This window comes from Mustela erminea, chromosome 17, assembly GCF_009829155.1.
Source record: "Mustela erminea isolate mMusErm1 chromosome 17, mMusErm1.Pri, whole genome shotgun sequence".
In the NCBI taxonomy this organism is placed as follows: Eukaryota; Metazoa; Chordata; class Mammalia; order Carnivora; family Mustelidae; genus Mustela; species Mustela erminea.
In genome coordinates, this window is record NC_045630.1 from 59,384,916 (window position 1) to 59,400,355 (window position 15,440).

General features: G+C 40.3%; 1 protein-coding gene across 4 annotated transcripts in view; it reads left to right on the top strand.

The window, feature by feature from the left end:
* The window catches only part of MARK1 (microtubule affinity regulating kinase 1), a 114,937-nt gene that overhangs the window by 80,520 nt on the left and 18,977 nt on the right, over positions 1-15,440 (top strand). For all 4 annotated transcript variants that reach the window (XM_032318185.1, XM_032318183.1, XM_032318184.1 and 1 more), the window contains exons 10-13: positions 8,860-8,959; positions 10,004-10,116; positions 12,855-13,008; positions 13,313-13,506. In XM_032318185.1, coding sequence (XP_032174076.1) covers positions 8,860-8,959; positions 10,004-10,116; positions 12,855-13,008; positions 13,313-13,506 — 561 coding nt within the window. The remainder of the gene's footprint in view (positions 1-8,859; positions 8,960-10,003; positions 10,117-12,854; positions 13,009-13,312; positions 13,507-15,440) is intronic.

Genomic DNA, 15,440 nt, shown 5'->3' on the forward strand with positions numbered 1-15,440 from the left:
ACAATGAAGTATTAAATTAAAACAACATAAAGATAGGAATAAGATTGACTTTTCGTTAGAGGAGGAGGAAAACCTGGCCTTTGTCAGAAATTGCATGCTCCGATACAGGAACCTTGGGTGTAGTTGTATAGGTATTTCGAAGATTAAAAAAAAAAAAAAAAAAGATAAAGATAATGGAAGTTCTAATCTAGTGAATATTTCATGACCATACCTGAAATTAGAAGCTGATTAAAAATTTTAAAGAGGGGCGCCTGGGTGGCTCAGTGGGTTAAAGCTTCTGCTTTCGGCTCAAGTCATGATCCCAGGGTCATGGGATCGAGCCCCACTCAGGCTCTCTGCTCAGCGGGGAGCCTGCTTCCCCCTCTCTCTCTGCCTGCCTCTCTGCCTACTTGTCATCTCTGTCTGTCAAATAAATAAATAAAATCTTTTAAAAAAATTTTTTTTTAAAGAAACCTCTCAATACCAGTACAGAAAATTTACAGTTTAAGTAGAACATACTGGAAACAGGAATTTCCTTTCTTAATGCACTGTTCCGTTGCCTACCTACATTCCACATGTGAGGCTATTTATAATGGATGCTATTATGCTATTCTAAATGTACCAAGTACGTTATAGCCAAATAACACCAAAGTGTTTAACCTTTTTTCCTTCCGACACTACAATTAAACAACTTATTTTCTACATATTTCATCCAGCTTTTTCTAAGGCTTTTTTAACCAATACTAAGGTTTAACTTCAGAGATCCAGCATATACGGTTCACTAGCATTTTGGTTTTTTTTGTTGTTGTTTTTGTTTTTGTCTTCATTTATTTGCCTTAATAGATGGGGTAGAAAATTCAGAGAACTAACCCCATTTAAACTGTACTTTTTAGAAAATTCAGAGAACTAACCCCATTTAAACTGTGCTTTTTAGAAAATTCAGAGAATTAACCCCATTTAAACTGTACTTTTTAGTGTAGCGATGGGGCTTTCTTGCACAGACTCCGTGCTGGGTAGAAGGCAGCCTTATAGTGAGCCATCCCTGTGGACAGAGCTCTTGGGTTCATTTGGGTTTGTAATGTTATTTCCACAAATACATTCCACTAAAAGATATAATATGTTTTGGTGGAAGTTAACGGATGGTGACTTCTGTTGGGAAATTATTTTAAATGCTGTATGTTAGTGAATTACATATCAGATACCTTTTACTCACTTATTTGTTTAAATGCAGTTAGTTCATTCCCATAATTTTTGTGGGTTTTTTTTTCCTTTCGGGGTAAAAGGATATGTTAGTCATGTTTTCATAGTGAGGCCTGTGAAATAGAGAAGGCTTCTTTTGTGTTACAGCTTCTCTAAACTTGTTTTTGACCTTTATTCGTAGGAAGTTATGTGAAACAGTGAAAAAGTTAAAGTCGTTGACTCTCGTATCAATTCTAAAATTTTATGGCAATAGGGTCACCTGACTGGCTCAGTTGGAGGAGTGTGCGACTCTTGATCTTGGGGTCATGAGTTCAAGCCCCACGTTGGGTGTAGAGCTCACTTAATTTAAATTTTTAAAAAAGACTATTTAAAAAATAAAATTTTATCGCAACAGAAGTCTTTCTTAATCCTGCTTTATGGCGCACTTTTATCATAGGAACCTAGTTTACCTGAATATCATTTAATAAAATGTCCATAGTTGAGGCATCAGCACAGCTGAGAAGAACAAAAAGAATATAAAAAAATTATTATAGATGTTACAAATCTCTTAATATGTGTAAGTATGTAGTCACTTAAAGATGATTAATTTACAGTAGCCACGTATTTAAGTCTTTCATCCTTAGCATTAAAATGCAGAGGATTAAAGTATCAGAATTCTGGGCTGTTTAAAAGCCAAATTATTATATTAAAACATTTGATCATCAGAATCTCAGCTTGATGTATTTGAGTATAGTCTAGAACCTTCTGTTGCAGCTTATCAAAAATAAGTTTTCCAGCCACAGAATCGTGAGTCTACAGTGGAAATATTATCATAATATTGCAGATACCACTGTACAAAGGCTGGTCTGCTTCACAGTTCCCAGAAATAACTTTCCAGAGAAACCTGACACTGTTTTAAAAAAAAAAGGGAAGAAAGATTTCTTACACCAAACCTTGAGAAACTCCCCTTGAAATAGCAATGATGTCAAAAATTATTTTAGTCTCCTTTTATTTTTCATACCAACTTTAGTAGCAGCTGTACAGGAAGAAAAATCCCTAAGCTCTAAAAAATAGCTATTTTCAAAACACCAGTCGTGAACGTGTAAACGTAAATTTTTGTACAGTAGTAATGTTTCATGTCAAGTTGCATTCTTTTTTTCTTTTAACTTCAAAGTTTTGGGTTCTGTGCTTTCTACTTTATCATAAACATGATCTCCTTCCGTGCCAGTAGCAGTGCTGTTCCCTTTGGCTTATGTACCCCTGCTTGTTGGACCTTCAAGTTGTTTCCATTGTTTTTTACTAAAGATCATGTGATACACTTTTTTCCCCTTTGGGACATATGCTTAGATATATTCTCCAGAGTGTCATTAGTGCGCCAAGGAATGTAAACAGTCTGATGGGTCTTCTGCATTCATTGCTAAAAATTGTGTGACCTAAGACATTTGAAGGTATCTGTTCTCCACACTTCATTCACTATTCGATATAATAATTTCTGGTATTTGATGCCTGTATGGTAGTTATGTAGTTTGTCATAATTGCTTTAATTTGTATATATTTCACCAGAGATAATGCCTAATATTTTTAATGAGCAGGTTAACTTTGCTTCTTTACATATAAGCTCTGTGTCTCTGAACTGCTTGTCTAATGGAGTCTGATTAATCAGCCTTCGAGATCTGTATCAGTTTTGTACATTTTAACAGGAAATATCTCCTCTGTTAATTCTTCTATTTTTTAAAAATGGAACTTTATGTATTTTGGGGTGTTAACTTGAGTATCAAGAGTCACTGATGAGAGCAAACACTAGTCTTTCTTCATTATATAATTTGTTAATATTGAAATTCAACTTAAGGAATCTTATGCAGCTATTTATTATCTTACTAAACTTCTCATTTAACTCAAATATCTTCCTGTCACTTCTCAAATACGACTACATCCTTTATAAGGTCTTTCTTGAAGACTTCTATGTTAAGTAACTTATTTATGCCCCATGAAAATAAAATGAATGAAATTAGTTTCTTACTCTACTTGCTTGACCTATTGCCATCTCTAGAACTAAGCAGTTGCATACATTTTTTCATTTTGTACACGTGAACGCTGGCAGAGCTTGTTCATTGCACTAATAATGGGAGGGATACAATCACATATGATTTTAAAAGGATTTGTGTTTTATGTTATAAACTAATTTTTTCCCTATTATCTGGAATATTGGTGTGTTTTTTATTAGAAAAAAACTCATAATTTTTTTTCTGCTATCCCTTCTATGTACATCTTCTTTAATTTTTCCAGTCCTTAACCAGAATCGACTGTGTTACCTTTCAAAATAATTCAAAGTTTGAGTCTAAGGCAAAGCTCCTCCTTATCGCCCTTTCTCTGTATCTGTATCCTCCTCAAAAAAGTATTTATTTGTGCTTTAACACCTTTTCAGCTGCCGCTAAGATGATCTAAAAAATCTTGCTTGTGTCTGCCCAATACAAGAGGCAATAAAGCAAATAATAATCTTTTTTTAATGCAAGATTTCTAAGTACAGATTAAGAAGTTATGATGAATACAGAGGTTGAAACCGTTTAAGAAAAATTATTTCCATCTGGCTGTCCTAAAGTCCACAAATTTTTAATGTGCACCTACACTTTAGGTAGGGTGTTTATTTCCATTGTTATTTTATTTCTTCATAATTCATCTGAATCAGTTATTTTGATAGAAATTCTCAGCAAGTAGTCCTCTATGTTCATTGGCAGGGGTGGCTAGAGTAAACTCTCTCTTGTTCAGTTTGGAATCTTGTTTGACCTCTTGTTTCTCATTTTGAGATTTCTCAGGGGCGCCTGGCTGGCTCAGTCAGTGGAGCATATGACTCTTGATCTCGGGGTTGTGAGTTCAAGCCCCATATTGGGCGTAGGGATTACTTAAAAAAAGAAGAGAGCGATCTCAAATGAAATCTAAAATGGGTTAGTTTATTCAGCTGGTTTAGTGTACTTTGCTGGCCTGGTGATTGGTACCCTGCCTGAAACCACACAGCAAGGTTTTCACGAATACCCTCCCCCCGCCCCTCGCCACCCTGTCACGCAGCACCTCCGTTTCTGGGGGCGTTTTAGCCTTGGCATCGGTGCAAACTCTGGTTCCCACGGAAGAATTTTGTATGGGTGTGAGGTTCACACAACTAAGGCTTCTTCTCCGTGGGTCTCCTCTCGCATACATCCGTATTTTGTCACTCTCTGTACCTTACCCCTGGAAAAGACCTTCACATTTGGAATTAATAGACTGAATGTCCTTGCATGTTCTTTTAAGCAGATTTCCTTCCCCACCTTTTTCTTGCTTTGAAACCCAACTATTTCTGTGAGACGGACTCTTCTAAATGGACTCCTGGCCGTCCCCAGTGACAACGGCAAGAAGCGAGAACAGCAGAACCGTGTCCCTTCTGTCCTCGCTGCCCTGTTGTCTTTCCTTATTGCTGCTGGGATTTTCCCGCTTTCCCTGGATCTGCCTTGCCTCGGATCTAACTTTGCATGAGGGTGAGCGGGGTCAGGGCTCCTGCAGTGTCTCCTCAGATTGTTCTTCTCATGGTGCAATTTCTAAAATGCTGCATATCATCTTTATTAATAAAAAAGAACATTTCTCTATTGCCTTGTCAGATCACATTTGAATGCATCACCTGCAGAGACCGTGTCTCCCACTCTTTCATTGCTTTGGTTCTGAGTCCGAGCTGCTTCGCTGGGTCCTCCTTACATGCCTCTGCCTCGACCCTCCCCCCGGTCCAGATACGGCTGGTGTCCCCAGAGTCTCTTCAGATTCTCCCTCCTGACGATTCCTTTCCTGGAAATCCCAGCCCACACTGCAGGTTGCCCTTTCGTTCTTTAGTAATATCTCCTGCAAACAGCATAGTTTTGAATAGTTAATGCTACTGTGTGTTCAGATTATGTCAGCTCTCATGAGTAAATCTTTTTTCCCCAAATAAAAGACAAGTTGTGTAAGGGTTTGGTCCACATACATATTTTTCCTTGATGTGGACAGATACATAATGGTCATGAAATGAACACCAAATAGCCAGTTTAATTGTGAAACACCAGAAAATTTGGATTATCTTCATTTTGCTTTTAATTGCTTATTGTCCAGCTATCAAATCTCTTATTGCTCTTATATTGCTTAACTTAAATTATGGATCCCGTATTTCTTCTATCAGGCACCTAAGGTAAAATCCTAAGAACCTTCTTGGATTCCAGCCTTTCTTTCCCTCATTCCCAGAAAAGATTCTGTCCTCAGGTGCTTCGGATTATACCTCTAGGTTTTCCGTCTTCCATTTCCTGATGCCCAGTGCAGCCCATGGTTGTCTGTCTCCTGGACATTCTAGGGGCTTCCTTAGCCATCTTCATTGCCAAGCCCCTCTCAATATTTCCCTGTACCCGGGGCGTCTGTAGCAGCCTTATTTTAAAATACTGCCCAGTTCAAAAGCAACAACAAGCATGTGTGCTGGGAAAGATAGCACAAGGCACAGTCTTTATCCTCAAGGACTCCGACTTCAGTGTGGGGGATACACATGTGCCGTCTCAGTGTCTCCTTCACGAAGAGCTCCCTCTTCTGTACCGTCCCCTCCTCTCTGTGGACACCTTTATCCCCCAGCCTTTGTCCAGGTATCTTCCATTTTAGACAAAGGCACCCTTCAACCCCCAGTCCTCGTCTAGGGTCCCTTCTTATTCCTCCCTTACTGGCCTTTTTTTAAGATTTTTAAAATTTGGGGCACCTGGGTGGCTCAGTGGGTGAAAGCCTCTGCCTTCGGCTCAGGTCATGATCTCAGGGTCCTGGGATCGAGTCCCACATCGGGCTCTCTGCTCAGCGGGGAGCCTGCTTCCCCCTCTCTCACTGCCTGCCTCTCTGCCTACTTGTGATCTCTATCAAATAAATAAATAAAATCTTTTAAAAAAAAAAGATTTTTTAAATTTATTTATCTGAGAGAGAGAGTATAAACAAGGGGAGGGGCAGAGGGAGAAGCAGGCTCCCCACCAAGCAGGGAACCCAATGCGGGGTTCAATCCCAGGACCCCAAAGTCCTGACCTGAGCCAAAGGCAGGCGCCTAACCGACTAAGCCACCCTGGCGCCCCACTGGCCTGACTGTTAGCGAAGCATCTCAGCTCCAAGTCTGTGAATCATCAGTCTTACACAATACACAGCCCTCACCATAGCACAGACCCTCCCAATGTCCATCATCCCTCCCATGCCCACATCCCCTCCAGCAACCCTCAGTTTGTTTCCTGAGATTAAGAGTCCCTTACAGTTTGTCTCCCTCTCTGGTTTCTGGTTTCGTCTTGTTTCATTTTTCCTCTCTTCCCCTTAGGATCCTCTGCCTAGTTTCTCAAATTCCATGTAACAGTGAGATCATGGAAAACTATCTTTCTCTGATTGACTTATTGAAGAGATTAGATCTCGAAAGTTCTCATCATGAGGAAAAAAATTGCAACTGAAGTGATGGATGTTAACTGTGGTGATCATTTCATAATATTTGTATATATATGTTTGTATATCAAATTATTATGTCATATACCTTAGACTAATACAAAGTTTATGTCATTCAGATCTCAATAAAAATAGGGGGGAAAGAAGAAAGTTAGTGGTGATCTGTTAAGAGTTACACGTCTGCATAATTTTAAGTATATATGAATTATGTAAAAATTTGCATTGAAATGTGTATCATGTAACCCAAACCTTTGGAAAATTCCTCCCATCCAGAACAGCAGCATTCTTAAAGATTCCAGTTCTTAGAGGCCTGCCTGCTCTGGAGTTCTGTCTTCTAGTGAATGATTTTAGCTAAATATTATTAAATGAGGGGAAGGTATCTGAGCAAACAACCTCAGAAGGATCTCTATATGGAATTTTATTTTTCTGATTAGTAGAATATTGACAGGTAAAATTTAAAGATGGAGAATATACTTTGCAGGACCCGAACAAAGAATATGAATATATCAACCCCTAAAACATTCCTGAATGAAAACCTAGAATTCAATAGTCATAACATGTATTAATTTTGATTAATATATTATTATTATATATATGATATATATTATATAATATATGATATATATTAATATATGATTCTGTATATAATTTTCCAAATTAATACAGAATCATTTCCCCAGAATTACTCCCCACTAGTTGCCTTTTTGTGTGTGTAGTAGAAAAAAAAGGAATGTATACTCTTTACAGTTTTAAGAGTGCATTACAGTATTGTCACCTCTGTGTCCGTGGTTGGGCAGCAGATCTCTGAATCTTGTTCCCCTCGCAAGAGTGAGACTCTGGACCACAGAGCAGTTGGTCTCTGTTGCTCCCTGTTGCTCCCTCTCCCAGCCCCTGGCAAACACCATTCTATTGCCCATTTCTAGGAGTTTGATTACTTTAGACACCCTCATATAATGATTGTCTGTCTTTTTGTGGCCAGCTTGTTTCACCGAGAAGTGGCCACAAGTTTCATCCACGATATAGCATGTGGATTGCATTCTTTTTAAGGCTGACTAATATTCCATCACGTGTGGCTGCATTTTCTTTGTGCATTCACCCATCGAGCATTTAGGTTGTCCCACATCTTGGCTGTTGCGCGTAATGGTGCAGTGAACGCGGCTGTTCAAATACCCTTCAGGATCCTGTGTTGGTTCTTTTAGATATACACACAGAGACGGAATTACTTGCTCATGTCTATAGTTCTGTTCAATTTTTTGAGGGACCCCCATACTGTTTACAGGAGCAGAGACATCATTCGAGCCACCCCAGCAGTGCACAGGGAGGCCGGGTTCTTCACGTGCTCACCCATGCTGATTATTTTCATCTTTTTTGATAGTAGCCATCCTAACAGACAGGACGTGTGATACCTCATCGTGGTTTTTATTTCCCTGATGATTAGTGATGTTAGCATCTTTTCATGTGCTTTTTGGCTCTTGGTATGTATTCTTTTGGAGAAATATCTGTTTAAGTCCTTTGCCCTTTTTTTTTAATCAGGCAGTTTTGTTGTTCCTGAGTTGTAGGATTTTCCGTACATATATATTATTAACCCCTTATCAGATATATGGTTGTGAATATGTTTCCATTCCATCGGATGCCTCCACTAGGTTGCTTTTTAACAACCTGGGACTGACTCTCGTTTTACAACCTCACTTAAATGTGACTCTTGTAACTCACATCCGTCCCGGTCTTCATCCTGATTCCTGCTCATCCCCGACTCTAGGCTTCCATTTGGACCATTCTCCCCTTCCGTCTTCTCTGAGCTGTCTTTACTGACTAACCCTCACTTCTTCCACACCCCATGATCTCTGCTTTCCTCATGTCTTAACAAATGGTGATTTTAAAATACAGGTATTTGTATATTTGGCAAAAAGGAACAGTCCCATCTGAATGTAATACTGTGAAGGAGAGGTTGAAATCACTAGGTCCTTAGGTTAAATGAGAAGATACTCCTTTTCAAGGAACATGGGCAGCAAGTTATTTGAATGGATACATTCGGTGAGTGTGCAGGATGATAGTTGTACTTGTTGTAAGATATGTAAGTGTGTCCCAAGGTCCTACGCCACTTGGTGGCCTGCTAATCAATTAGGAAAATAACTTTAGACAGAAGATATCATGGTTCTCATTGAGCAAAGCAATTAATTGCACATTTACTAAAATAGAGCTAAAGTCAATGGTGGAATGTTCTGATTGGCCAAACATAATGTAAAGTTTATTTCCTAGCAAATAATGAAAGATCGGTGGATGAATGTTGGTCATGAGGAAGAAGAGCTAAAGCCATATACTGAGCCTGAACCAGATTTCAATGACACGAAAAGAATAGGTAAGTATTTAAACAGTGTGAGATGTGCTGGCCCTATGCTAGAAGAGACCGGTCGTCTACCAAAATAGGTTTTTAAAATATAAATAGGAAACAATTTTTATTTGAAAAATACTCGCATTGTCATCTTTTCTTTCCATCAACAGACACCAAACATTACAGATTTCAAGTTTATCTGCTTTTATGTTATAATCCAATTCAGTTGTTGCACCAGTGATATAAAAATTAAAATAATGTGGATGAACCTGGTTGTTTTCTTTCAGCCATTCCTAACAGGAGGAATGACTGTTTAAGTATCAGCACGGATCAGACTGTTAAGTAGCTGCAAAACAGAGCATGTTTCTTAGCCAGAAATGTGGAGGCCCTGGAGCTGAAAGGGTGAACACTGTGGCTCTCCCTCTCGATTTTCCAGTGTCTCGGCAGGGTGCTTCCTCCCACACCTCACCGGGTGCTCTGCTTCCAGCCTGTTCCCTGCATTTCTCTCTCCATTACCAAAGCTGTCAGAGACGCTCACCTGAGTGCACTGCTTTTCCCTCTCCGACTGGAGAGCAGAGGTCCCAGGGAAGGCTTGTGATTCTAGAGTGTTGGAATCCAGTCAGACCAACCGTGGAATTCAAGCCTTCCAAAGAAGAGTCAACCTGCCTTCATATCAGAAAGCAGAAATTGTTAAGAGTTGAGAGAAAACACACTATGCGTGGCTGAGAGTGTGTTAAGAGATAGAAAGAGAAGGGATTTTGTGTCACAGGTGGTGTGTCTCTGGCTGGACTAAGGCAGTCAACTCAGGAATGCATTAGGTGCTGAGACACAGACCTGCCGTGAGCATGGATCCCATGATACAGATAATTCCTGCATGAAAAATTATCAATATACAAGATCTAAATATGCAGTATCTGTATATTAATGATCCAGAAGTTTTTACAGTTACATTATACTTTAACATTTCAAAATTTAGTTTTCATATTTTATGTTGGCAAGCTTGCTTATGTGTTAATTTGTTTACAAAAATAAACCCATTTTCAGAAAAATTGCTTTTTTTTTTATTTCTAGACATCATGGTCACCATGGGTTTCGCTCGAGATGAGATAAATGACGCCTTAATAAATCAGAAATATGATGAAATTATGGCTACTTATATTCTTCTAGGTAGAAAACCACCTGAAGTAAGTTCTTTACCTTTTTAGATTAATGTTAATTATTTCTTGAGACAAGTGACAGCTAAGATAAAACACCTTTATTCTATGTGGTATCAGAAATAATATAAAGAGCCTAACAGTCTTACTTTCAGAATTCAAACTCAAGATGCTAAGTTACAAACTGGTCTCATTTCCAAGTACCCGGGGAGATTCTGCTCTGAAAGAGCAGACCACATGCTCTGCTTAGCTCTGAGAGGCTCACACCGTCCCGTCTTTGAGAATGAGCTCCCCTGGAGTTGTGTCCCCAAGCCGCAGTCCTGCCACAGCTAACATGGTCATTCTGGGTGTGCAGAAAACACAGTGACCAAAACAGAGGGAAGGATGGCGTTTAAGACAAAATAGATGTCTGAGATGATTTTAAAAAGATGGGACTAGGAAAAGGCCGTTTGGGGATATTTTGCCTTGTAGAACGTCAAGTGGCTTTGGTACTGGCAGTTGGGAATTCTCAAGGCCAGGAGAGATCTCTAATAAGGAGATAGATTTAGGAAGTAACTGTGTGCAGATGGTGGTTGAACCATAAAAGCAAGTGATCCTTTGGGACAGCAAATATATAAAGGTATAAATTGAGAGTCAAGAACAGAGCCGAGCACATGGACAGTTTGTTAACGATTAGACAGCTGTGGGAGGCATTTTATAGAAATAGGCTGAAATTATTTTTAATTAGATAGTAACTGTTAGTGAGGCAGTACATTCAGCTGACATTTATTGGGTCTGTTCTGTCCTGGAAACCACGCTGTGTACTGCACCCAGGAAGAGAAGAAAGTCCGTGCTCTCAGGGAGCCCTGGGTCTGGAGGGGAGCTGCGCAGTCAGCGGTGTGTTACCAGTGCCGCGGCCCTGGTCCAGAGCAGGCACGGGATCTCTGCGGTGTAGAGCAGGACAGGCACCCACCGCAGCGAGATTTAACAGGATGTGTAACCTTTGGAAGTGAGGGTGTGAGAGACCTTCAGGTTTCCAGCATGGGTGACTGGTTTTGTAAGATGTATTTGCCAGGATATGAAAAGAGTGGACTTCCAGGGGAAGATGGGAAGTTCATTCTGTTTGGGATGATTGAACTTGAGATTTCCTGTTGGGTGGAGCTGTTCAGGAGACGTTTGGATACATTGGATACACAGAGTGGGCTTGGAGGGAGTGACCCGAGCAGCATTAATAGGTTTGGGAGCTGTGGTCAGAGGAGCACACCATTCGCGCCCGCAGCTGCTCTGAGGACTCCACTCGAGTTAATGCCTGTCACCCTCTCAGGCCCTACCCGGTGGGCACTGTGGTTCCGGAGGAGGAGGGCTCCGTGGAGGCCCTGATGGTTGGAGAAGTGGTATCATAAGAAGCCAAATCAAGAGAATTTTAAGAAGTGTGAAGTAGTACAAACCATTATTCCTGAAGTCTTTGACCTGTTTCTACTTAGCCTTTAGATTTCACTCCTTAGATCTTTAATTTTCCTATTAATTTAAATATAAAAGAAGCCATAGCATTACAAGTGTACAACGCACCCAGGTGTGAATTAAAATGAACTTTGAATCGTGTGAGTATAAACTAATGAGGCTACTCCAAGTAGTAAGAGCCTGAACTTCGGAGCCGGGTTCCCTGGGTCTGAGTCCCCCCCCACCCCCACCCCAGCACAGCCGCTGACTGCGCAGCTTGGGCGCGGTCCTTAATTTCTCTGTGCTTCAGCTCCCCGGTCCCTGAAGTGAGGATAGTGAATAGTACTTAGCTCTGGGGGTCATCGAGAGGCTTAAATGAATTAATATTTCCACCGTGCTTAGAACAAACAGTTCCTGGCACATTACTGTGTGTTATCTATTACCAGTTTCATCATCAAGATTACTTTGCTATTTGCCATGAGTATCTTTACATACGAATTTAGATTTTTCCATTGGGATGCCGGTTATTCTGTGAGAAGTTGCCAGCAACAAACATCTTTAATGTTAAGAGGAGAGGGTAGTGTGTCAAAGCCCAATTTTACTGTGCTTATCTGAATAGATGTAGTTTTTAATCAGAGCCAACAAACCAAGTTTTGCTCCGTAAATATGGTAGAAAACATGTGTCTGTGGAGTTAAAATTGTAGATTTTATCCTAAGTTTGAATCCCAGTTATGCCTGAGTTGGAATCCCAAAGATGTCCCTTCATTCTCTGAACTGCAGTTTTTCCGTCTGTGAAGTTGATGTTAATAGACACTAGCACCCTTGCCCTGACATACTTAGCAGGGTGCCTGTTACATAATAGCCATTCAGTAATTGGTAGCTCTTATTTGGTGTTTTGACTAAACTAAGCCTCCAAAGCCATCAGTGTGAGATCACAGACGCGCCCGGGCACTCACAGACGCACACAGCCAGTTCGCTCCCCCACCGGTCACCAGCTTGCAGTTTTGTATCCAGACTTTTTTTTTCCCCCCCAGTTCTGATTATTCTTTATGTGGCTTGGAATAGATTCAAACATCAAGCAAGAGTGCATATTATTTGCATAAACATTTTTATTTTTAAATTTTTGTGCAGGGGCACCTGGGTGGCTCAGTCGTTAAGCGTCTGCCTTCAGCTCAGGTCCTGACCCCAGGGTCCTGGGATCGAGTCCCGTGTAGGGCTCCCTGCTCGGCAGGGAGACTGCTTCTCCCTCTGCCTCTGCCACTCCCCACTCCTGCTTGTGCTCTGTCTCACTCACTCTCTCTCTCTCTCTCAAATAAATAAAATCTTTATGCGCTGTCTTCTTCTTATAGTTTGAAGGTGGTGAATCATTGTCCAGCGGAAGCTTGTGTCCGAGGTCACGGCCCAGCAGTGACCTGAACAACAGCAGCCTTCAGTCCCCGGCTCACCTGAAGGTCCAGCGGAGCATCTCCGCAAACCAGAAGCAGCGGCGTTTCAGCGATCATGGTGGGGGAAAGTCCAATAAGCGAGAAGCCAGACCAGTCCTCCCCAAACTTGTGCTCACCGAGCATTGTGCAGTCACGTCTCTATGTGCTTGCGTCATCCATTATCACAGATCTATATTACTTACTGCACCATTAATACAATCCCCTTTTCAGGGACTGACCTAATTTTTGTAATCAAACAGTTTAATGTTAGTACCAAGTAGAAAATATGCAAATAAAGGTATTTTTAATTTAGAGTTTTTGTTCGTGAGGAGAAACTCTGTCAGTTGATTTTCAGCTAATTATGCTCTTTAATTCTGTTGTAGCTGGTCCATCCATTCCCCCTGCCGTATCATATACCAAAAGGCCTCAGGCTAACAGCGTGGAGAGTGACCAGAAAGAGGAGTGGGATAAAGACCTAGCTCGCAAACTCGGCAGCACCACGGTGGGGTCAAAGAGCGAGATGACTGCGAGCCCTCTGGCGGGGCCGGAAAGGAAAAAGTCTTCAACGGTTCCAAGTGTGAGTAATTCGGGCATCTCGCAGTTTGCTGGAGTTATTTGTTGTCAGATTTTTTTTTTTTTTTTTTTGTACAATCTTTGAAACACGTTTTATCTTTTTCTAAAAACACGTTTCAAAACTTTAAAGTGAGTCATACATTTAAATAACATGCAAAGGAGGCCAAGCTTCTTTAAAATGCACATATTGCATTTTAAGAACAAAAATATAAAATATGAATTCTTAAAATAACACTTACCTCAAAGTAATATTTAAAAACCTTACTGTGAAATGGTACATTATACTTTCCTGCCTCATTTTTCCTGTTTGTAACATTTACTTAAAACTACATTGGTGCATTTAATTTTATATTTACAAATAAGCAGCTCAATGAAGGCAGACTCCATGAATGATTAATTTATGAAGTTATCTTCTAGTATTCACTCAAAATAGCAAATTTGTAGGGGTGCCCAGATGGTTCAGTCGGTTGAGCATCCGACTCTGGATTTCGGCTCAGGCCATGATCTCGGAGTCCTGGGATTGAGCCCCACGTTGGGGTCCCTGCTGAACGGAGAGTCTGCTTACTCTCTCTCCCTGCCTCTGCCGCTTTTCCCACTTGTGTGCATACACTCTATCTCGAAAATAATAAATAAATCTTAAACACAAAAAAAACGGCAAACTGTAGAAATTATATAATGGGAGCCAGAAGATAGATTAGAGTCTTCTCTTGTAAGACAGCAGGAAGGAATAAAAAGAAAATACAAAAGAAAAAACTAAGATATACTAAGGATAGAAGTAGAATTGGAAACATCTGGATAATAGGAGTTTAGAAGGGAAAGAGCACACAGTGAAGGGGAAGAAATACTTGAAGAAGTAATAACAAGGAAAGATGAAAAAACTTAGAAAGATTCAGAGGGCTGTGGGTAGCTCAGTCAGTTAAGCTTCAAGTCTTGGTTTCAGGTCATTATCATAGGGTCATGAACTTGAGCCCTGCATCAGGCTCTGTGGGAGAGATTTTTTTCTCTCTCTCTCACCCTCTGCCCCACCCACCCCTTGCTCACTCACTCTTGCAAATAAATAAATAAGTAAGACTCAGAAAGCCAGAAGAAAAACCTACTCCTGCACCCATTAAAGTAGAACATATACACACCAAAAACAAATCTTCTAGAAGGTTTCCAGGATGAGACAGCAGATGACCTTTAACAGGAACAAAATTAAGACTGACCTCAAATTACTCAACAGTAACATGGATTCAGGGAGATACATGGAACAGTATTTTTTAAGCACTCAAAGAAAATCACATTGAACCCAGAATTTTATATCTAGCCTAACTGTCATTTAAATGTGAAGGTATGATAAGCACACTCTTTGGCGTAAAATATGTCCAGTCTTACTACATAGGGACTCATTTGTTAGCACTGTATGGTTTGAGGAGCACTACGCTCTTACAAGAAGAGAAGTGGATCTGGAGAGGTGTCATAAAATATATGGAGTTGAAAACGATCAGATAAGTTATTCAGGTATGTATGTGGTAGCATACGCAAAAAAAAGGAAAAAATAATGAAAATTTAGGACCAGTGTTCTGGACACTACCTAGAAAGTAGGGGTGGGGTGGGTGTTAAAGGAAGAAGAGCGTACGCCTTGTTCACAGAAGATGGGAAGAGTGCGGTAAGTTTAAAAACTCACTAGCGCTAAGCACCCATGAGTTCAGGGACTTAAGGGCAAACAACATAAGAATAAAAATAGAATCTATAACTTTTAAACTAACAAGAAAAAAATTTGATTGAGCCTATGGAAAGTAGGAAAAGAAAAGGAAAAAAAAAAACCCAGAAAGCCTAACACAACCTTAGTTGCAACTGAGTTAAACTCCCAAGCACCCACTGTTTTATGTAGTTCATTGAAACCATATCTTTTTTAAAAATATGGGATTTGATTATCGCCTCCTAGACTCTGAAATG